Genomic DNA, 22,162 nt, shown 5'->3' with positions numbered 1-22,162 from the left:
TTTTTTCCCTTTCAATGCTCAAACTTTTATTTAAAAGACTTGGACGAGTCATATTTGGTTTATTCAATTATTTTTATTTGTTACATTAGACCAATTTTAGTGAGACAAAACCAAAGAAAATGCATAAAAAAGTATTAGAAGAAAATTTGAGATGAAATTGCATTTGTCTTTTGATTCGGTATGTGTGAATTTAGGTATAACAAAAATCAAATGCTCTGATAAATAAAGTCAATATACAATAACAACAATGGTCAAATATCAATTAAATAGAATTAAGCTAACTAAAATAAAAAACCTCCATCAAATAAAAACTCGAAATCATCTGTAATATCATCACACTAATATTACTATTATCATATTAAGCAAAAAAGTTAAAATTTATGTCACATAAAAAGAAAAAAAAAATAAAAATGAGAGCGCTCGCGCGCGCGCAACTTATTACTACTAATTTAAGATAATTAAGTGATATTTTCATGTAATAGAACGTTACATGTAATTTTTCACAAAATTGCAGAGTTTGTTTTTTGGGGAAAAATTTCAGAGACCAATAATAGAATATTCTGTCAAATACATATAGGCTTTGCAATCAAGTCCGTCAGTCAAGCGCGTGTCCGATGGAGCCATGAAAATGTTGCTTTTCCCCTTATATTCTCCCACAAAGATACCCACTAATTGATATTATAGTCCCAACCCAACCTTTATATTCTCTACAGTTCTCCTTCAACTCTCGCTTCTGTTCCCTTCTCCTCTCTTCTGTTCCCTCTCTTCCCAGCTTTACTTTTTTGCCAATCTCTGCTCACAGAAAGATCCAGGTAATCCCCTTTTCCACTGATATTCTTTCTTTCTTTCTCCCATCGTTTTCTGTTTGAACAGAGAGAAAGTTGCTGTTTTTAATCGAAAAGGAGAATGGATGCAATAAGGAAGCAGGCTAGCAAATTAAGGGAGCAAGTTGCCAAGCAGCAGCAGGTGGTTTTCTCTATTCTAGTAGTTCTTAGAATTCATGTTCTCTCAGAAGATTAAGTGGATGATTCCAGATTAAGTGGAGACACCTATGGTCCACCTTCTCCTAGATAGCATGCTTTTTTGTGGTCGTACTGTGAAGCCTTCTGTTTAATTTTCTTTTGTAGAATGAGACAATCCGATTTTTTTAAAAAAAAAAAATATTGGGGGATTATATATAAGGCATATTTTCACTTCAGGCTTGAACTGATGAAGTAGATTTCTAAGGAGGAAAAGTGTGAAATCAGTTCATTTTTCACTTTACTGCTTTTCTTATAAAAATTGTTTAATTGTTTGACTTTTGTCTTCTATAATTCTGGAAGATCATAATGTTACTGTTTTGCAGGCTATACTTAGACAACTAGGCCAAATTAGCAATGAACCGCTTATAACAGACGAATCAGAAGTTCAATGTCACCAACAACTGCGAAAATTATACAATTCTACTAAGGTAGCCAAGGTATGAGTATGACGGAATTTTACTATAATGTCATTTTCACGTCCTTCCGTTTCTGGCCTGAATCTAGCTAGTGATTTCGACCCGTTATCTGGCCAAGTTTTTATTTAATGTCTCGCTCACAGAATTTTCAGCGGCATATTGTGCGTGGTATTGAAGGTTTAACCTCTGTTAGTTCAAAGCAGATGGAGATAGGTGATTTCGGTTTCTTTCCTCTGTAAAGTTGATTTCCTTGTAAAGGATGATAATTGATATTTTTCCTTGTATACATCAGTAAGGAAGTTGGCAAAAGAATGTTGTAAGTACGGGACTGAGAATGAAAGCAGTAAATATCCTCTTGCAAGGGCTTCTCTTCACATGGGTAACTCATATGATTTAATGCAAAATGAAAGGGAGACTTTGCTTGCAATCTACAGTCATCAGGTAATCCTCAGTGAAAATTTCTTTGGCACTCTTCTTCATGATACAGACATATTTAATGTCCCCAGAAAAAATAGTCTATCTGATTTACAAATTGCTAAACTAGAATTATATCTTACTAAAATAAGCACTGGCAGTCTAAAAAGATTACTTTCAGTAAGGGCAATTTGATAAAAAGGTTTCACAAATTATGTATCAGTTTTCAAGTGATCTTTTACTTGAAGGGAAACAGAGAATTCTTGGAAAAAAATTTCAAGCCTTTGTTAAGAATGGCAGCTTGGACGACTGTTGCAAATGCCATAGGTTTCATGATCAGATATGTTGGTTAATATTCTAGCACTTTCCAATGGACTAGACATTACTTGGTCTCCGTTGTTAACTTCTGTATAGATTTGTGCTTGGGCTTGTCTATATTATCAAAATAGTTTAAGCTACTTGGTTAGAATTGCCGCAAGCTTATGTACACTTCATCTTTCTTCACTTTTAGGTGTAAGAGTTGTATTATCATTGTTACCCTTTTTATTCTTTCTTTTTTCTTTTTTCAAGAAAAAAATTGCCTGGGCTTATGTTCTTTGAGTTTGAACCAGAGAGGCCTCAGGTTCATCATTTTTTTTAATGGGATTTCTAATTTTATGGCCATTAAGCTTTGATGCCGTGTTAACTTTTACATGGTTATATGCTTGGATTTGTCCATATCATTAAAATAGCTTAAATTACTTGGTTGGGATTGCCATAAATATGGACCTTTTATTTTTCTTATTACTTTTGGATGTATGACTTCTGGTCTCCAACAACCACTCTTTTCTAAAAGGAAACCTATAATTTTGTAAGATTAGGAAAATTTCATATTTGAAGCTCTTGCAGCTATACCTTTTACTACCACCATCCTCTCCTTGGTGAAGTTTTCAATGCTCTCATGATTCTTATTCAGATCTTGTGTCTAGGTCTCTGAGCCATTACGGGCACAAATTACAGGAGCTCCTTTAGAGGATGCACGCCACCTTGCTTATCGCTATGACAAACTTTTTCAAGAGGTAGAAGCTCAGGTAATAACTTACTGGCATGCCTTCATGCATATGGTGGTTCAAAATGCATAGTATTTATGTTAGATATCTTTTCATCAGGCTGCTGAAGTTTTGAGGCGTCGATCAAAGTTGAGGGATTCTTCTGTTTCTGCAGAGAACTCCATGAAGCTTCAAAATGCAGAGGCAAGGTTGAAAGAACTTAAATCAGCCTTGGTAGCGCTTGGTAGAGAAGCAACTGCTGCTATGGTGTCAGTTGAAGATCAACAACAACAGATAACTCTTAAGAGCCTTCATACAATGGTATTGCATTGCTGATTCTATGTGAACGTGACATAATTTGACTTCTTAGCATGCTGCAGGCTTCACTTTATGTGCCTGATTGGTGCTAAATACTAAACTTCATTGCTCATTTCTATTATGTAATATTTTAAATGGATAAATGGATTCTAGTCATAGAAATCTGGAAGATCTGAATATTAGTTGCTCATGAAAGATTCGTCCAACATAAGTAATTTCCCATTATACTAATATCTGGTTTGTGCAACACTGCAACCGGTTTTTGGGGTCCAGATACTTTTCGCTACAAATAAAATGTGATGGATGACGCTATTTGTTGTCAAATCTTCCATCTAGCAGTGGGAGTTTAGAGGATAAAATAGAAATTATGACCTGCACGGATTCTTTTATCCAAAGGTTTGATTGCTTGCAGCGATGGGTGGAAATTAGATTCTTTGACACGATAGGGCTCGAATTCTAGAGCTATGGGTGAAAGACTTTGAATAAATCCACGTTCTTGACAGTGAACTATGGTTCTAATTTTGTGAAATTAGGTACAGCTCATCTGATGTTTGCTCACTTAGGTACTCGCTTCTTTGTTGCATAATTTTTCTAACAATGTTCTGTATAGTTTTTGAGCTTCAAACAAAATGATGTGAACCCTTCTCCCTTCCCTTGGAGAATTTTCTTTCGTTATCTTTTTGTTCCTCTTTATGACAGGTGGATGCTGAGAGAGCTTATCATGAGCATGCCCTTGTTATTTTAGAGAAGCTTTATTCTGAGGTTTGCTACCATGTACCTTTGCTATTTACCCTTGTTGATTTATAAGTATTTCCTTCTTATGTGCATCATAAAGGTGGAAAGAATGGCATTACATTTATTCTAAACATTTTCCCCTGTTTTGGTAAATCTCATGGCATGTAATGCTTCTATTGCATATTATTGGAGTTAGATGATTCTGGAGAAGCAATCAAAGGAGTCTCCTGCCATTCCAGTGCCAAGAGATGGATACAATCAACCTGTATCTGAGAATGCTAATCTGAATGGTTTTGATCATCAAAGCACCAATCCGATGGGCACCTATTATTTTGCGAAGGCAAGTCATGTAAATATATTGTGGATTCCTGTTATGACTGAGTTTGTCCTGAGAGCTACTTCATTGCTTGTTACATAATATTCCCTCCGGTCCTGTAATGGTTAAATTTTAACCATCACTTGTTTCTTATAAATGGGATCGGATGTATAACGTGTTAGTGCAGTTGAGTATTGCTCTAGAAGACATTGCATACTAATTATTTGGCATTGGCTCGTCACGAAAGGCATTGCATCTATTTTTCTTTGTGTTGAATATTATCTGTTTGTATATTTATTTACTTTTTTGAAATATGATCATTGATGTTCTCCTGTTGTTTCAATCCATAAATTTCTGGTTTTCCCTCCAATTCCTCTTTTATTCATCAAACTGAAGTGTATTTTAGGATAAAGAGGCTACAGTACGTTCTCTGTTCACGCTTCAAGTAGTTTAAAGGGTGTTTGCACGAAGAAGCGTATTATATGTAAATCTATTCTGGATATTCCATTAATTTGTCTAAATCATTCGTTTAACCTGCCAGTCCATTATGTTATTAATTGATTATTCATGCTTATCATTTGTCTTACAGGTGGTACACCCATTTGATGCTCAAGCTGAGGGAGAGTTAAGTTTATCAGTTGATGATTACGTTGTAGTTCGGCAGGTATTTTCCTAAGAACATGGCAATTTTTATATGCCACATCTATTTTGGAAATAATCCTCCTTTTCTATACTAAAACCATTACTGGAATTTGATTAAATCTTGACTCGAAACTCAAAAGTTTTAGCCATACACCTCGATAATGGTTAGCTCAAACATTCTGCCTTGGACTTGAGCCATTCCTATCATCTTGGTACTATGAAATTGCTGAAGTTGGCTTCCCTCCATTGCAATGGGGGGAAACACTGCAAATTTGGACTGTGAAATTAGATTTGATAGTTTTTAAAAGCACACATTAATTTGTATCATCAAAATTTAATTTGAACGGTTTAGAATTGCAGTGGAGGGAAAATATAGTGGAGAGAAACCAGAGTCTGAAATTGCTAGCTATTCTTTTATTTTTCGTTGAAAGGCTTCCAATATCCTTTTTTGTATTTTACTGGTTAAATTCAAGTATTATGGGGCCTAGCTGTATCATCATATTGGAATAGCTCCTCTCTTACCAGTGATGTTTTTTTTCTTTTTTAACGGTTTTAGGTTTCTCCCCATGGATGGTCTGAAGGATTATGCAAAGGCGATGCTGGATGGTTTCCCTCAGCATATGTAGAGAGACAGGACAAAATACCAGCGAGCACGATAATGGAGATAACTTCAACATCTTGATCTTTGTTTAGTTTCTGCAAAACCTGTATATTCTAACTCTCTTCATAGGTCTCTTCCTGCGAACGAGTTGGTTCTCTGCAACATGTTGGGTAAGCAAGCATGAATTGTTATATATGTGTGGCAGTTTATAGGTGTAGATCAGCCTGTGATAATAGATGAGTGTGCTTATATCCTACGGCATCCTTGTAAAGAGTGTAATTTTCCACGTTAGCAGAATCTTGACAAGGTGGATAAATGAGTAGTTTTAGTGTTTCCTGATTAGGAATTTGTGTGGAATTGCATTATTTTATCAATGCATTATCAATATCAATTATTATTATTATTATTTTTCTCCTAAGATAAGAGATTATAAAAGGCATCATGCATGCAAATGATCACAATTAATAGGTGTTTAATGGATTATAGATAGCAGATTAAGAGTAGCCAATGTATAAAGGTTGTGAATTGATGAAGAAGGCCAGTAGGTGTAAGAGGAAAAAGATGAATGGTATGTGAAGAAAGCAACAGACTGTAGAGTGGGTCTAAAATATAAGGTGTTATATAAATTGTCTACTGGTTCTTCCGTCTGTCTTGTAAATTATGAATGGAGGTTTTACATTTTTTTTCCCCATTAATAAGGATAGAATTAAAATCAATGGATTTTTTTTTTGACAAATTTAATAATATAATATTTTTTTTTGAAATATGAAAAAAATGTAAAAACACCTTATAATAAAGATGAAAAGAAGTAAGCATAGGTGTTTGGTTTAATTGTTCAAGATAGTGGAATTAATTTATTTTGAAATCTCATTTGAATTTTGATATATGCAGTTTTGTTGAATAAAAATATTAAAAGACATTTATGGGGTGTTCATGAGACTGTCATTTATAAGAACAACTTCACTAGGTGGGATGCAGATTAATTTGAATATTGAGAAATATTACTAGATTGTAAATTACTCTGCTTTTCCCAAACTAATCAAACATTCCGCAAGTCTCTAAACACTAGGCTAGTGGGTTTAAACAATCATATTGAAAGGCATTAATAATTGTGCCACTATCCAATACTTATCTCATAATAATCAAAACGAAAATACAATGAAACTCTTGTTGTGAATTTTGATCTCGGGCCCTGTTGGGCTTTCCGTTGAAACTGTTAAAAGTAACTTTACCAGAAAATCTGATTAAAAAAGAAAATTACCTGAAAAGTCAAGTTTCAGCCTCGAGTTTTCAAGCCTGTAGAGAATATTTCATTAGCCCCATCATAATTTTTCATTAACATGATCTGCAATGATTAATTATTTTTCTCTAAACTAAGTCCCGGCCATATAAGTTTTACAACCACTAATTTAGCTACCTGAATTTTTCAGTAATTGGATAATATAATTTATACGAAAAAAATCTAACAAACCCACTTCTCCACTGATAGTGTGGGCGTGGGTATTAGTTCCCTAATAATAATAATAATAATTAATTAAAAATTCTGGGGGTAGATGATGATGATGATGATGATGATGATAATAATAATTATTATTATTAAAAAAAATCTATCCCCAAATCATATTACTAAAAGAAATGAAGTTGATTTTTTTTTTGTTTACATACAGTATATATATATATATTTTATTGGAATCAATCTTATTCAAGATATGATACAGCATTAATTTTGAGTATCGTCCCATATCCAAACATTAGTTTGTTGCATTGTAAAAAAACTAGTCCCTTACTCTATACCTAAACCCATTGATGGAAATTAACTCAATTTAATTATGTAAGAAATAATAAGAGTAAAGGGATACACAATCTTTTTTTTCCCCATTTGGATAAGCAGTAATGGAGCAGAAAATTAAAAGGGACCACTGTCATTTTGTCATTTTTTTAAAAGAAAAAATTATTGATTTAATATGAAATGCATTTGTATTGTATACCTCATCCAGCACTTCAACTAGTAACTGCTCCTCTTCATCTTGTTTATTATTATTGTTATTTTTTTTTGGATAATTAATCATCATGCTTATAATTAATCCCATTTAATTTGTTACATTTATATATGTTCAGCATAAAGACAAAAATTGATGCTATCATCCCCTTCATCACCTTAATAGTGTTTATGTTCTGAGTTTCTTAATTAGGTTACCAAATCAACAGCAATAAAAACTCCATTTCACTATCTTTCACACCACTTGCCCAGCTTTCTTCTGCATTTCACACTAATATATACTACTCATTAGTGTTAATTATTATCAAAATTTCTCATGGATTAGATACAACTCTAAGCATTCAGGAATATCATTAATTAAAAAAGACATAATGATTGCCTAAAATTAAAGCGTAAGCCACTTTATAAACTACCACTACTCAATATGCTTATGTTAGCTAATCACTCCCTTTCCTCTATGGTTCTAGCTAGATTTATTGTAGTAGAATAATTAAATTAGGTCAAAATATTGCATAAAAGATTACATTTATTCATCATGTGCATATGCTTACCTTAAAGAATAATATCTCATGCCAATCCTTCATACAGAGTTGGCAAAAAATATATATTCTTTATAAAAAAATGTAAAGGACATTTCCTATGGTGATAAAAAGAACATTTCTATTTCTATATAACAACAATCAAATAATATTAAGAACTGACACGCCTCACAAGTCTTCTTATCAGAGTTATTGGATTCACATTAATCCTGAATTCGTGATAATTTCAATAACTCACGTCACCTAAATTTTTAACAATAAAAAATTTTCAATTTACTTTGTTTGATCATTATTTTTTGATTTGATTATTGCTAAATAACTTTAGGGATAAATTCTTTTATTGTCCTATTCTATTTATAAGATAAAAAGAGAATTTTTTTATATTTATAAGTCATGTTATTAATTTTTATCATAAATTTTTCTTTTTATCTCATTAAATTTTAATAAGAGAAAGTACATTATTAAAATGTACATTTTCTCTGTTAAAAAACATAACATATATTTAACCGAATCTCACCTTTCAATAAAGTAATTACTTATCTTTAAATTAACCCTATTTTTTCATATCTATTTCCATTTAATAAAATATTTCATCCTAAAAAAATAATCTATTTAATAGGAACATTTTTAGAAAAAAATAATGATTATATCTTAAAAGGCTTAAAATATCTTATATTTTTTAACATCTAACTTCTCAAAAAATGCTTTATATTTTGAACGGATGGAATATATTTAATAAAAATAAAAATAATATTTTAAATAAAATTAATAAGTTTTAAAATTTTTGATGGTTAAGCATGTTAAAAGTTTGTTATAATTTATAAATGGGAATGGAGAAGTATTTATGAACCGATATTAAATCATTAAAGTTTAAGTATTATTCTCTGCATTAATTAATCCTCCAAGTCCAAAAGGCAAGAAAACACCTGCAAATCAAATCTTGACACAAATCAAGCGTTTACTTCAACAAAATAGTGCTAGCAAAGATGTTGAATGCATTCCGCATGAAGACGCAGTCCAGCCTCCAAATTAAATAACCCAAATCTGATGATGGTGATGATCACATCAGAAACCCTAAAATGTATTAATTACACAGAGTGGTTAGAGCAGGTGAAGAAAGAATTTCTTCCTATTGCAATAATAAATTCAGGTTTCTGGTCTTACAGGTTTCTCACTTCTTTCTTATTTACTTATATCCAATCATCAGCAACTTCACTTGTTAACCAGTCTTCTTCTTCTGCAACGATGAAGCAGCCATCCAAGTCGAAGCCATGGAGGCCACTCACGGCGAATTGCTGCTCCACGAAGGGCCAAACCATGCTCGGCAACTTCAGCCGATGCAAGCCGACGTCGCGATCGGATTTGTCCAAGGACGTTGCTCCGTTGCCGTCGTTTCGGAGGCTGTCGTTCTCGGATCTGAGCCGGTCGTCTTCGATGCGAATCAACGAGGATCTGGCACAATCGTTCGGGTCGGATCTGCACGATTTCCAGTTGAGCGAGCTGCGAGCCATAACGCAGAATTTCTCAAGCAACCTCTTGCTGGGGGAAGGAGGGTTCGGGACGGTGCATAAGGGTTACATCGATGATAATTTCAGGCAGGGCCTGAAGGCTCAGCCCGTCGCCGTTAAGCTTCTCGACGTTGAAGGCTTGCAAGGACATCGTGAATGGCTTGTGAGTAATGCATGCCTTTAATTTTCACACAGACACAAATTTCGATATGCTCGTTGATTTCTTTCACTTATTCTTTATGATTATTAATGAGTTTTTAGCATAATGACTGAATTATAAATTTAAAAATTAAATTAAAATATATTATCATAAGATAAGCTTTTTTTTATTACAAAAAAAAGAATCTAAATTTTTTATAAAAATTAATTTTTCTTTTAAAACTTATTCTCTGTTATTCAAACTATAAGTATTTTTTTTAGTTAATTTTAATTCATAATATAAACAAGATAATATATATATATATATATTATATCAATTTTATTTTATCTCTTATATTTATTAATTTAAATATTTATATAAGTATATCTCTCACTTATCATTTAATATTTTTATAATTAAAACTAAAGATAAAAAAATATATTTATTTTTATGAAAATAAAAACTTTATTAATATATAATTTTTTTAAAAAAATACTTTATATTTTGAATTGGGTCGTTTGGAGGGCTGGCGGCCTGTGTAATGAAACTGACTTCCCTGTTTGAGTCGGGCTTTGAACATAGTAAAAGACAACAAATTGGAGTTTTGGATTAAATTTTCTTAACTTCTTGCATAGAAAAGTTAAAAATTTGTGTACCCAAAAAAAAAAGTTAAAAATTTTCAACACGGAATATGAAAACAAATTTGAATCAATTGAGTGACCCAAAAATATTTAATAAATATCTCAATTATATCTAGTTAAATTTTATTAATACTTAAATATTATTAAAATATTTTTTTTTAAAGATTCAAAACAATCATCATGATCCAGACACTCCTTACTTCAGTTGTTTTTTTTTTAATTTAAAATTTGATATCTTTTGATTATTATATGACAAAATTTTCTATAGCCATTAAATTAAATTAAATTAAATTATTGTTATCATATCATATAAAACATTAATTGAGTAAGTATACTTAAATTACTCATTAATCAAAAACTAATAGAAAACACACATCTGTCTGTCGAGTAGGTGGAGATTATAAATTTATAATCTTGAACTTTTTGGTTGTACTTTACATTTAAAGGTTTTTAATATTTTACTAATAACTGACGATTATGGCCTTTCCCGGCCAGGTCAAACTTTTACCGAAAAGGATATAAAAATTAAATCTTTTTTTTTTTTACAAAATACTTAATTATGTGGATGTGATGGTCACATTATTTAAATTTTACAAATAGTAACTTTTCTTATATTTTTTTTTTACGTGGAGAATGATGTTAAGTTCAAGAAAAGAGAATTAATAATAGATAAATTCTTAATAACACTTTTTAAATATAAGTTACAAATATTTTTTAAATAATTACAAATTCAAAAATTTTAATTACAAATAAAATATTCAAATTGTAAATGTAACTTTTACTTACAATTGAGATTTTTATATGTAATTTTTTAAATTTTTATTTACAATTTATTTTTCAAAACTTTTGTTAAGAATATAAATGTTATTACTTCCCTATTTTAAAACTCTACTATCATTCTCCCCTTTGGCCCTTTCTATTGCCATCAAATCATTTTTTTTTTTTATAAACATTGCCATCAAATCATGATAAAATTAAGAGAGGAAAAAAGATAGGGTCGTTTTCTTTGGGTCCAATATAATGGGGTCAACCCTTTTTTTTTTTTTTGGCTAACTTCATTTACTTTAAATGGCTTTAATTTCAAACAAAGTGGTATATCGAAAGGTGATCCATGAGGAAAGTGTTGTTGTCTTGTAACATTTTTGGTCGGACAATTTTGTCCCCTTTGGTTAATGTGGTGCAAATATTGGGATGTAGGCAGAAGTAGTATTTCTTGGGCAGCTAAGGCACCCCAACTTGGTGAAGCTGATAGGATATTGTTGTGAGGAAGAAGAACGGCTCCTAGTCTACGAATTCATGCCAAGAGGAAGCTTGGAGAATCACTTGTTCAGAAGTATTAAGCCCTCCTTTTCACCTTCTTCATTTTCATCTCATACAGATACAGACTCAGTTCATAGATCCATGTTCTTGTGGTTTCAGGGATATCATCACTGCCATGGGCAACTAGATTAAAGATAGCAATTGGGGCTGCTAAGGGCCTCTCCTTCTTGCATGGGGCAGAGAATCCTGTCATTTACAGGGACTTCAAAACTTCCAATATCTTGCTTGATTCTGTGAGTAATTAATTATAAACCAAAATATTCTCTCTCTCTCTCTCTCTCCCCCCCCCTTTTCCTTTTAAATTATTTAACATAAAGCCTTCTCTCACAACGTGCAAGTCTTCAATCGCTCAAGATGCTCATCTGGGTTCTGTTTTGCCCAGGATTTTACAGCAAAGTTGTCAGATTTCGGATTAGCAAAAATGGGGCCAGAGGGATCTAAATCTCACGTTACCACCAGAGTCATGGGCACCTATGGATATGCAGCCCCTGAATACATCACAACGGGTAATTAATCAAACAGGTTTCAACCCCGTTTTTAAATAAATTTCAACTTAGTTAATTAATTTTAAATTTGTACCATATTTAATCCATCAGATATCATTGTCCTGTATTAGAATAAGTTAAAAGACCAAAGTTTTGAAATTACCGCCTTCAAACCAGCAGTTGGTAGTCAATAATATCAAATGAGGCACGGTTTACCTATTCTCTAAAGCAACTGAAACAGCATCTGAATGGTTTTCAGGTCACTTGACCACAAAAAGTGATGTGTATAGCTTTGGGGTGGTCCTGCTAGAACTACTAACAGGAAGAAGGGCAATGGAGAAGACAAGACCAAAGACTGAGCAGAACCTTGTGGATTGGTCAAAGCCTTATTTGAGTAGTTCTAGGAAGCTGAGGTATATAATGGATCCAAGGCTTGCAGGGCAGTACTCTGTGAAGGGTGCGAAGGAGATGGCTCGTTTGGCCCTGCAATGCATAAGTCTGAATCCTAAAGACAGGCCGAGGATGCCGGCCATTGTTGAAACTCTTGAATACTTGCAGCAGTTCAAGGACATGGCTATTACATGTGGACAATGGCCTGCTTCAGCGAAATCTAGAAATGGATCTTCTGATAAGATCAAAATTGATATCAGAGTTGGTGCAAACCACAGGAAGCCCTCTCCTGTAGTTTCAAGCAAAAAAACTTGAATCTGCCAATTCTTTAAAAAGGAGAGGTATCTGATTGAAGTGTAAGTATTAGTTGTGGTATGGTCTACTATATGCACATATATATATATATATATATTTGTAAATGTATAAACAGTATATGCGGTATGTATATATCTAAATGCTACTGAGTGTAATATAAAATATTGCTTCAGAGCTGAGAGCTCTTTTAAATCACGATTAAATGAAAATTGGTATATTCTACCTCATTGTTTAAGAAGTAGAAACTAGAAACTTCTTGTCTGAGTTCAGAATCAAGCATAAGCTAACATTTGATTTTCAAAGTCAATCCAATAAGCTTTATATATGGACAAGGCGTTGAATTGTGAGGCTGGTATTGCTTATGAGAATATTTGTATCTACTTCTTTATGAGGAAACGGTGATATACAATGATGACTTTTTCTTTTCTTAATAAGTTTGGATGCAATTTTTTAGACCTTGTGACAATTAAAATCTCTCCATGGAAAAAAAAAAAAAGAACTACCACTTCGTAGTTATATAGTTAAAAAAGAGCTCAATTATTGAACTGCAAGCTTTTTCCATGTAATTTAATAGTTATGGGATTGCATCAGTATCAATATAAAAAATGTGGGGAATAACATTATTTACGAGCTATTAACAAAGTGATTGATCTCGAATCCTATACTAATGTTTAGGCTCACTCAAATTAACGTGTAAATACTGGAAAAATAATTTCAAGTGTTTTTTACAATGAAAACAAAGCCGACATGATTACATTATCCACTTCCATATTCCAGACATGATAAAATCGACGCTTATCAAATCTTAAAACTTTCAATTAGAGGTATTGCAAATACACCCAACCAAACCTAACTTCGCCTTAAAATAATCCAATTGGTTCCCCAAGTCAATGTGTGCGTTCATGCGTGTGCTTCAAACGAACCACTCTAGTTGACTTCTATGATTCTGTCTTTCACATGGTTTCTTAAAGGAGTTTGTTGAGTGGCAATTTTGGCTTTGACTCAACTTTTTACATATCATTATAAAATTGAGGAAGAGAATAAGAAACCACCACATTTTTCTGACTCATCTTTTTCTCCTCTCCAATCGTAGGGAAGAAGACAACATTTCTTCCAAAATTAAAAGGCTACAACTTTACCAGAAATTCAAGATAAGAAACGGGTCCTCTGTGTCTCCATTCCAAGTCTCATTAGGGTGGGCATGTTATAACCGTCGTTCATATCATTAAAAATAAATCCAATCATAAAGTACTAGTTACGAAAGAAGCCCCAAATCTAAGGCACATGAGACCCACCTTTTTTCCCTCAAAGCAGGCGTGAGAAACGCACTTGAAGGAGGAAAAAAAACTCAAACCCAACCCACTTGCTCTAGTGCGTGCATACCTCCTTCCCCAACCTCCTGTGTTTTTATCCTAATCTTCCCCTTTTTTCCTTCACTTTCTGTGTTGATACCTTCAGAATGCAAATTTCAACAACAATCAAGCATAACCTATGCCAATAATTTCAGAATCTCCTGAAGAAGACGAAGAAATGGCCTTCAACAACAAATTCAGGAAACCCACTTCTTCCTTTCAATACAGCCTCTGCACCACTCTGTTTTTCATTGTTCTCTTCACCATACCTGCTCTGTTCCTCCTTCATGCCCCCACCACCACCTCCATATGCACCACCTTCGCCAACCACATGAAGCCCTGGTCAGGTGATCTTCGCTTAGCTGAGTTCTCATGGAACCGCCTGCAATTTTTCCAAGACCAGACCCGACCAATGGCTCTGAAAATCGCTGTCTTCTCTCGGAAATGGCCTATTGGCACCACCCCAGGTGGCATGGAGCGCCACGCTTACACCCTTCACACGGCCTTAGCTAGTCGAGGCCATCAAGTTCATGTCTTTACCTCTCCCCAAGATGAAGGCACTTCAATCTCATCAAACAATCATCAAGCAGGCGCACCTTCTTCACCTTACATTCATTGCCATGAAGGCGAACCAGGAAGGTGGAGATACAATAAAGCTTGGGAACAATTTCAGCACGAGAACCGGCGAGAACCCTTTGATGTTGTTCACTCAGAAAGTGTAGCACTCCCTCATTGGCTTGCTCGTAACCTTTCAAACCTTGCAGTTTCATGGCATGGAATAGCCTTGGAGAGCCTGCAATCTGATATATTCCAAGACTTGGCAAGGAGGCCCGGTGAGACAACATCCCCGGCTTTTACCCAAACCTTACAAGGGGTTGTCCCTAAAGTTCTAAACGAGATAAGATTCTTCCATAATTATGCACATCATGTAGCTATTAGTGATAGCTGTGGTGAGATGTTAAGGGATGTTTATCAGATTCCCAGCAGAAGAGTCCATGTGATTCTAAATGGCGTTGATGATGGTGACTTCAGGGAAGATGTAGAATTGGGAAAAGAATTCAGAGCCAAAATTGGCATTCCTAGTAATGCAGGTTTAGTTCTTGGTGTGGCTGGAAGATTGGTGAAGGACAAAGGACATCCTCTACTTCATGAAGCATACTCCAAGCTAATAACCAAGCACCCCAATGTGTACTTGATTGTTGCTGGCTCAGGACCATGGGAGAATCGGTACAAGGATTTAGGAGGCCAAGTTCTTGTTCTAGGATCTATGAGTCCGTCCATGTTAAGGTCATTCTATAATGCCATTGACATTTTTGTGAACCCCACGCTTAGACCACAAGGACTTGATCTTACTCTAATGGAGGCAATGATGAGTGGGAAGCCCCTTTTGGCATCAAGATTTCCAAGCATCAAAGGTAGTGTGGTTGTTAATGATGACTTTGGTTTTATGTTCTCTCCAAATGTGGAGTCCTTGTTGGAGTCACTTGAAGCTGTGGTGAAGGAAGGTCCAGAGAGGCTAGCAAGAAGGGGAAAGGCATGCCGTGAATATGCAGCTTCCATGTTCACGGCTACAAAGATGGCTTTGGCATACGAGAGGCTATTCCTATGTATGAAAGATGAAGCATTTTGTACCTATCCTTGAAGGCTTAGGTTATAGACACTCCATTCTTTCTTCTTTTTCTTTCAATTTTTCTCCATGATATCATACTACAATTTTTATATCGGTTCCATATGTTAATCCAATCAATAAAATTTATTTTCTTCTTTTTCTTTCATTTTTTCTCCATGATTTCATACTACAATTGTTATATCGGTTCCATATGTTAATCCAATCAATAAAATTTATCAATCACATCCAGGACATTGTCAACGTCATTACCATATATGGGAGTGCAGAATTTGCATGTACTTCTATGTTACAATGGAAAGGATACAGCTGTGAGCCTGTTTCTTGTTTAAATTGTACAAATTGATGATGACTAAATAGAACTCACGTCACAGGACTTGACAAATGACTTTGCTTTAAGTTAGAGTTAAAACCCAACGCATTGATCACGTCAGTTCATAATTCATACGTTCTGCTCTGTCACTAACAGAAATTGAGAAATGACTGAAAGTGTTATACTTTCATAGTTACGAAGTCAGATGGAACTTGTCTACTTTTTCTCCCCAAAAATTGCTAAGGGACTCAAATTATAAAAAAATAAATTATCAAAGATAAATATTATTTCTTGAGAGAAAATGTAACATATGGAAAAGTTTGCCAACTAGAGCTATATTTCAAATGACGGGCACTGTAAGTGTAAAATAGTGCAGAAGTCACCCGGCCAGAGCAGCCCCACACAATAGTCTTCTGAGGATCAGATCCATCATGCCTTGAACACTCGGAGCCCTTGCTTCTGCATTCTCCAGCAGAATCATGAGGACAAAGACAAAACCATGTCCCATCCAAACAGAAATATTGTACTCAGCTCAGTCCGGATCCAAATCATGCCCTACAAAACAAGTAAGCCTTCCTGAAGCTCCAGATGTCACCGTGAAGCATTTAATGAATATTTCCTCAATCCTCATGCATTTAAACTATAATTCTTCTCCTTTTTGCTACTCAATCTAAATCTCGTCTACACTCAACCCCGCTTTATCTTTGCCTATCTGTATCAGTATCCAAAATCAAGAAAGCCCTATACAAGTCCTAGCTTCTGCATATCTCCAATGAAGCCAAAACAATGATCTTTATGTTTCTTCAGAGCCACAAACCTAAAACAGAATTGGTTGTGTTGATATACGCTTGTTTTCAAAATTATCATACGCGTGTTTTGTTCTTACGAACAATAACACACTAGAAGCTAGTCCAATGAGAGAGATACATCCCCACCATACAAATGTCCAGAAGTAGCACTGCCTTCCCATGCACACCGCCATGTCAGATACTGTTGATTGTGTTGAGGGATGCGCATTGGCATCATAAACAACTGCAGCAAGCCAGCCATAGAAAAGAGATCCAATTGGGATATTTGTGATGAGAATATTGTGGTTGACGCTCACACTGTTTGGCCCAAATAGCTCAGAAGTAATTGACACGGCAGCTGCAAAAATGAACCCAGAGCTCAGCCCAATAAGTGCTGTGCCTGTATTAAGTGCTACAGCAGTGTCTGATGCAGCAAGCAAGAAAAACGCAATTGGGGTTGGTATTAGCCCAATTGTGAGCCATCCAGTCCTGGCAAAGTAAAATTTACTGCAATGCAGAAATACCAGGAGTTAGAACTGCTAAAGACATTTTTCTTAAAGTGAAGAAAGAATTTTTGAAAAAAACGTCAAATTATACATAACTCTCCTGAATTTCATAACTTCCATGACACTTAAAAATTTACAATAAACCCATCCTAAACCTATCATTGATGGATAAGAATACTTACCTACGAATATAGTCTGGCCCAGCTGAAAGCAAGCGGCCAAAGAAGGAGAATGATGAATAAAGCGTGACGAGGGTAGATATATCTGAACTCAGGCCCAAAGATTGGGCAATCTGTCCCATATTATTGCTGTAGACAAGACCAATGGTGCCTCCGCAGAAGTACGCAACATAATAAAGCCAGAAATCCAACCTACGGACAACCATTGAAGCTGAATGTTCTTCACCTAGCATTGTCAACTGATCCTTGTCGATCATTCTCTCACAAAACCCATCGCTATCTTTTGCCGTAAGACTTCCATGCATTGATCCATTCTCACTCAACAGACTTTTAGAGTCACCATTGGTGAGACTATGAATGCTATTGGAACCGGTGAGGAGTTCCTTATGGAGCTCGAGATCATCAACATGAACAAGTATGAAGCCTGAGCCTTCCACCTGAAAGCTCGAATGGATGACATGGCGGAACCAATCACGAGCACAGACAGTTCCAGGAATACATAATGGGAAGATGAGGAGGAATATAGCTCCAGCAAAGTAGCGACGAGCTATAGTTACATCAGAGACAGATGAGCCAAAGAGAAGAAGATAGAGGCCAGTGAAAATTGCTAAGAAGTTCAATATCAGAAATATCAATGAGTCCCGATGAACTGCATCAGGAGGAAGAGGGTCTAAAGCTGGTTGGCGAAGAATTTGGATTAGTGCTGCAAAGGAAGTAAGAAGGGGAACGAGGGCATTCAATAGAAGATACAATTCACTAGACGAGGGGTTTATTGAATTGGCAGCAAGCGTGTAGAGTGCTGCACTAACTCCATTGAAACTCACGGTGAGTGATAATGCAAGTGATCGATTTGCTGGGAAATTCCTAATGCAGAGAACGAAACATACTGTGTTGAACCAACAGATGCTACAGCCAGATAACAAACATAGAAGAAACACCTGCCATATGCAAATTGGAAGTCTGTCAATCTGATGAACGGCTATGAGAAAGTTTTCCGGTAGATTTCAATTCAACCGAGTTTATTATTTGAGAGTTAATTAGCTGTTTCCGATATATATAATCACAATCTAAGAGCTAACATCTGGACCACATAGGAATGAGGGAAAATTCCCTCAATCAAGGTATCTCCTAGTTTTTTTTTTTTTTTTCTGTGAATCCAACTTTCAGAATTATTTTATCCTTATTTAAAAAAAAAGAAAAAGAAGCTAATATCATCAAGAAAAAGCCTTTAGATGAAGGTAGAAGGGTAGTGACAGCAAACTGAAAGATGCAAGGTACAATCTATTAGCTGATCACATGCTATGCACCAAAACACAGATCATAGTATGGTGCACAGCATGTAATTAACAATCACGTGCAATTCGCATCACATAGGAGACAGATTCCAAATGTACCAGATTAATTTTCTTTGGGGTTTTCAAATTTCAACTATACTTCCCAAACCAGCGCAACATGCATTTTCAGAAATTTATTTGTATCTTTCTGGACATGTATCTTTCAGCTTAATAATATATCAAATATAGAGATCCAAGCATATTAAGACCCCCCATATTTCGTACCATCGAGCAATGGCTCGATCGGGATCGGGATGGTTGCAATCGTATTTACGTATTTTTCACTTGCAGATGAAAAGTATCAGATGTAAACAAAAATATCTTTTCAAATTTCAGTTGTGACAAACAGAGAAAGTGACAGATATTGTGTGTTGCAGTGTAGAGTATATAGTTTGAGAAGGACTTGCGGCGAATTTATTTTGCCTTTATTGTTTCTGGTGGGACCACAAGGTTAGAATATGAAAGTGGGTTGAAAGTTATGTAGATGAAAAGGACTTCTCTTAAAACAAGACCACAGAACACAGATTATAAACGATGAAGTCGAGATAATTACCACCTTAAATACAAAATCTTATAAATGCGAGATGCATCTATATGAAGTCATGCTGCATAATACTATAAAAGAGGTGGACAAATCCAATCGTATAAATGAGCGGGAACATGTCTGAAAAATATTAGTGCTTCTTTGGATAACCTTTATAATTAATTTTAGAAGTTAAAATCATGATTTTTTTTAAAAATATATCCAAATACTCATATTTCATGTTATAATCAATTATAAACCTAAAACGGTTTCATAAAAATATCTATAATAATCATTATATATGTCAAAATCAATTTTAAATCTACATCTATTTTTTTTTAAATATCCAAACATCTCTATATATGCCAAATTAATTATAAATCCAAAAATATGATTTGTAAAATAATTTACATGATTTTTGGATAAATTTTTAGAAATTATAATATAATTGAAAATATAGATTAAAAAGTAAATAATAGTAGCTTATGAAATAATCAAACTTTTTTATTCATAATTGATTTTGGCATGTATGGGGATGTTTAAATATTTTTAAAAAAACCATGATTTTTATTTATAATTAATTTTGATATATATAATAAACGTGTGGATATTTTTTTAAAAAACATGATCTTGGATTTATAATTGATTTTAATGTGAAACATGAATGTTTGAATATATTTTTACAAAATCATAATTCTATCTAATTTTCAAGTTTGCTTTTCAAATTTGATTAAAATCAATTTTATTAATGAATTTAATAAACCAATTATATAAAACATATAACATAATCAATTATATTTAAAATCAATCATATTAATTAATTTTTTTCCATAATGAAATCCAAACATACCATAATGTATTCATTTCAGCCTTTAGATGATCTTGAAATTTAACAGCGATGGTCGTGTATTTTGGAACGGAAAGAGCCAGAAGATCGAGGGGCTTGAATAGAAGACGTGCAGTGTGCCCCAGCCTCCAGTTGAGTCCAAAATCCATATTTAAGTATCTAAACTCTCAAGTCTTAACCAAGATACGTGGGAGTTGCGACCATCACTCAAGAGTTATCTCTTGTCAAAGTAAGTTGAAGACACTGAAAAACGCCTTCTAGTATGTCCCAGTGACTCAAAGATGTCGAGAATGATCACAAGAATAATATACTACTAGAAAATAATATTTTTATTTTTATTGATCAAAAAAGAGAGCAGCAAAATCGGGTGGATTCGCCTGATCAGGCCTCGACCAAAAGGGCAACTTATGAGGTCTACCTTTCACTGCGCTTATGGCTCATCGCCATGGAAGACCATGAAGATGTATTGAGTAGCTCCGTCATCTATTGTTCTGCTCGACATTCCAGATGGTAATTTACTCCAACAAGACGGGAAGAATCAATTTCAATACCAAGTAACTTAAAACCTTTTTCGCTTTTGTTCAGGGCGGGAATGGGAGAAGCAATTGCCATGGTGGCTTAAAATTTCTTGAAAGATTTACGTACTTAAAATTACCCAATGAAGTCGAAATTAATTAAGAAACTAAGAGAAACAGAACACAACTTTCTTGTAAACAGAAATAATCTTGATCTTGATTTATGCGAATCAAGTTTCTTGGAACTTTTCTGTGAAGCCAAACTTATGGGAGAAGAAAGACTAAGGGCACGAAAATAGAAAGAGCGAGGAAATTAAGAGGATAGATATAAGTACCAGAGAATAAGGCAAGGTAATGAGATTGCGAAGAAGGAGCCATTGGAGGCCATAACCGAAGAAGCCCATGAATGCGGCGGTGAACATAACGATGGAGAGCGGGAAATGCAAGAGAGCGAGACCGGAGGACCAGCCGAAGACCTTGCCCATGTCGCTGGCGGTGGCGAGGTAGCTGAGCTGGACCTGGGAGATATTGAGGGAGGATTTGAGCAAGGAAGAGTATGCCGAGAAATTGAAATTGGTGCCGGTGAAAGCCTGAATCCATATGGTGGCCACTAACACCATCCACTTGCGAGATTGGCCGGCCATGGCCAGACACAGTTTCAATACCAGACGACGGAGGCGGACTGCTAGCGGCGGAGGCGGTGGAGGCAAGGGGGAGGAGGAGGAAGAGACGAATCTGCGTCGATCGGCGTCTCTACGTGGTCTCATTTATAAACGGTTATGGAAGAAAACTACAATTGCGTCTGTCTACCTCACCTCCGAGCCTGACCCACTTTTTTCAGGCGCAGCTGCCTTCACATCTCACAGTGGTTCTCCCGAATCTTTTTAAATAAAATAAAATAAAATCTTTTGACTCTGTTTTATTGTTCTTGTTTAATTTAATGGGGATTTGTTTTCTTCCTTCAACTACGTATGGCTTGCATCAGAAATGGATCGGAGTCTCGGTCTCTCCATCTAATTTTTAATTTGGTGTTATTATTATCATTGTCGTTATTTCAGAATTATTTGGGCGCGTTAATTGTCGAAAACAAATAATCGATATGAATGTTTAGTCAAAGGATGCGGTTGATTTAGATAATATAATAAGTAAATGATGACATCATTTCTGTGACATTCCTGCATTTTTATAGTTTTTTTTTTAAATTAGCTCAATAACTTTAAAAAATACAGCTCTCATAAATTATGAATAAAATTTTTAAATATTTTAAAATATGACTCATTCATAAAATTAATTAGATACATTTTACCTTTTTATTCTCAAATTAAATTTATTATTAAAATATAACATATT

General features: G+C 34.6%; 4 protein-coding genes across 7 annotated transcripts; 3 read left to right on the top strand and 1 right to left on the bottom strand.

Annotated features, from left to right (window-relative positions):
- The first annotated feature begins 678 nt into the window (after window positions 1-678).
- Window positions 679-5,898, top strand: LOC129321227 (SH3 domain-containing protein 2-like). Its single transcript, XM_054966926.1, has 11 exons — window positions 679-812; window positions 903-966; window positions 1,346-1,459; window positions 1,582-1,651; window positions 1,731-1,879; window positions 2,821-2,922; window positions 3,001-3,201; window positions 3,898-3,960; window positions 4,130-4,273; window positions 4,839-4,913; window positions 5,448-5,898. The coding sequence occupies exons 2-11, from the start codon at window positions 907-909 to the stop codon at window positions 5,571-5,573; spliced, it is 1,104 nt and encodes a 367-aa protein (XP_054822901.1). The 5' UTR covers window positions 679-812; window positions 903-906; the 3' UTR covers window positions 5,574-5,898.
- A 3,069-nt stretch (window positions 5,899-8,967) lies between these two features.
- On the top strand, window positions 8,968-13,050 carry LOC129321178 (probable serine/threonine-protein kinase PBL15). Of its 4 annotated transcripts, none has more exons than XM_054966858.1 (6): window positions 8,968-9,140; window positions 9,285-9,701; window positions 11,516-11,651; window positions 11,738-11,871; window positions 12,021-12,144; window positions 12,383-13,050. In XM_054966858.1, exons 1-6 carry the CDS (start codon window positions 9,078-9,080, stop codon window positions 12,826-12,828), a joined length of 1,320 nt encoding a protein of 439 aa, XP_054822833.1. In that variant the 5' UTR covers window positions 8,968-9,077; the 3' UTR covers window positions 12,829-13,050. The 4 variants fall into 4 exon arrangements, with proteins under 4 accessions (XP_054822833.1, XP_054822834.1, XP_054822836.1 ...); XM_054966859.1 differs by having other exon boundaries at window positions 9,120-9,140; window positions 9,238-9,701; XM_054966861.1 differs by lacking the exon at window positions 8,968-9,140 and adding an exon at window positions 9,164-9,180.
- Window positions 13,051-14,078: 1,028 nt separating this feature from the next.
- On the top strand, window positions 14,079-15,955 carry LOC129322290 (uncharacterized). Its single transcript, XM_054968525.1, has one exon. It carries the CDS (start codon window positions 14,320-14,322, stop codon window positions 15,820-15,822), a length of 1,503 nt encoding a protein of 500 aa, XP_054824500.1. The 5' UTR covers window positions 14,079-14,319; the 3' UTR covers window positions 15,823-15,955.
- Window positions 15,956-16,388: 433 nt separating this feature from the next.
- On the bottom strand, window positions 16,389-21,677 carry LOC129322289 (protein NUCLEAR FUSION DEFECTIVE 4-like). Its single transcript, XM_054968523.1, has 3 exons — window positions 21,148-21,677; window positions 17,597-18,531; window positions 16,389-17,415 (listed from the first exon to the last, which is right to left on the bottom strand). Exons 1-3 carry the CDS (start codon window positions 21,577-21,579, stop codon window positions 16,938-16,940), a joined length of 1,845 nt encoding a protein of 614 aa, XP_054824498.1. The 5' UTR covers window positions 21,580-21,677; the 3' UTR covers window positions 16,389-16,937.
- Between the last annotated feature and the right edge of the window lie 485 nt (window positions 21,678-22,162).

This window comes from Prosopis cineraria, unplaced genomic scaffold, assembly GCF_029017545.1.
Source record: "Prosopis cineraria cultivar Desert tree isolate PC_DT_omini unplaced genomic scaffold, ASM2901754v1 PC10, whole genome shotgun sequence".
NCBI lineage: Eukaryota > Viridiplantae > Streptophyta > Magnoliopsida > Fabales > Fabaceae > Prosopis > Prosopis cineraria.
The sequence above is the reverse complement of the archived record's forward strand: the minus strand, read 5'-3'. Positions and strand labels throughout refer to the sequence as shown.

Excerpts from the sequence above, each read along its gene's own strand:
- LOC129321227 (XM_054966926.1), top strand. The coding sequence starts at position 907 with ATGGATGCAATAAGGAAGCAGGCTAGCAAATTAAGGGAGCAAGTTGCC. Across the intron at positions 1,652-1,730 it reads TTCAAAGCAGATGGAGATAG|TAAGGAAGTTGGCAAAAGAA; the intron begins GTGATTTCGGTT and ends TGTATACATCAG. Across the intron at positions 4,914-5,447 it reads ATTACGTTGTAGTTCGGCAG|GTTTCTCCCCATGGATGGTC; the intron begins GTATTTTCCTAA and ends TAACGGTTTTAG.
- LOC129321178 (XM_054966858.1), top strand. The coding sequence starts at position 9,078 with ATGATGGTGATGATCACATCAGAAACCCTAAAATGTATTAATTACACA. Across the intron at positions 9,141-9,284 it reads ACACAGAGTGGTTAGAGCAG|CCATCCAAGTCGAAGCCATG; the intron begins GTGAAGAAAGAA and ends ACGATGAAGCAG. Across the intron at positions 11,652-11,737 it reads GGAGAATCACTTGTTCAGAA|GGATATCATCACTGCCATGG; the intron begins GTATTAAGCCCT and ends TTGTGGTTTCAG.
- LOC129322290 (XM_054968525.1), top strand. The coding sequence starts at position 14,320 with ATGCCAATAATTTCAGAATCTCCTGAAGAAGACGAAGAAATGGCCTTC.
- LOC129322289 (XM_054968523.1), bottom strand. The coding sequence starts at position 21,579 with ATGAGACCACGTAGAGACGCCGATCGACGCAGATTCGTCTCTTCCTCC. Across the intron at positions 18,532-21,147 it reads TTACCTTGCCTTATTCTCTG|GTGTTTCTTCTATGTTTGTT; the intron begins GTACTTATATCT and ends TGCATATGGCAG. Across the intron at positions 17,416-17,596 it reads GGGCCAGACTATATTCGTAG|TAAATTTTACTTTGCCAGGA; the intron begins GTAAGTATTCTT and ends TCTGCATTGCAG.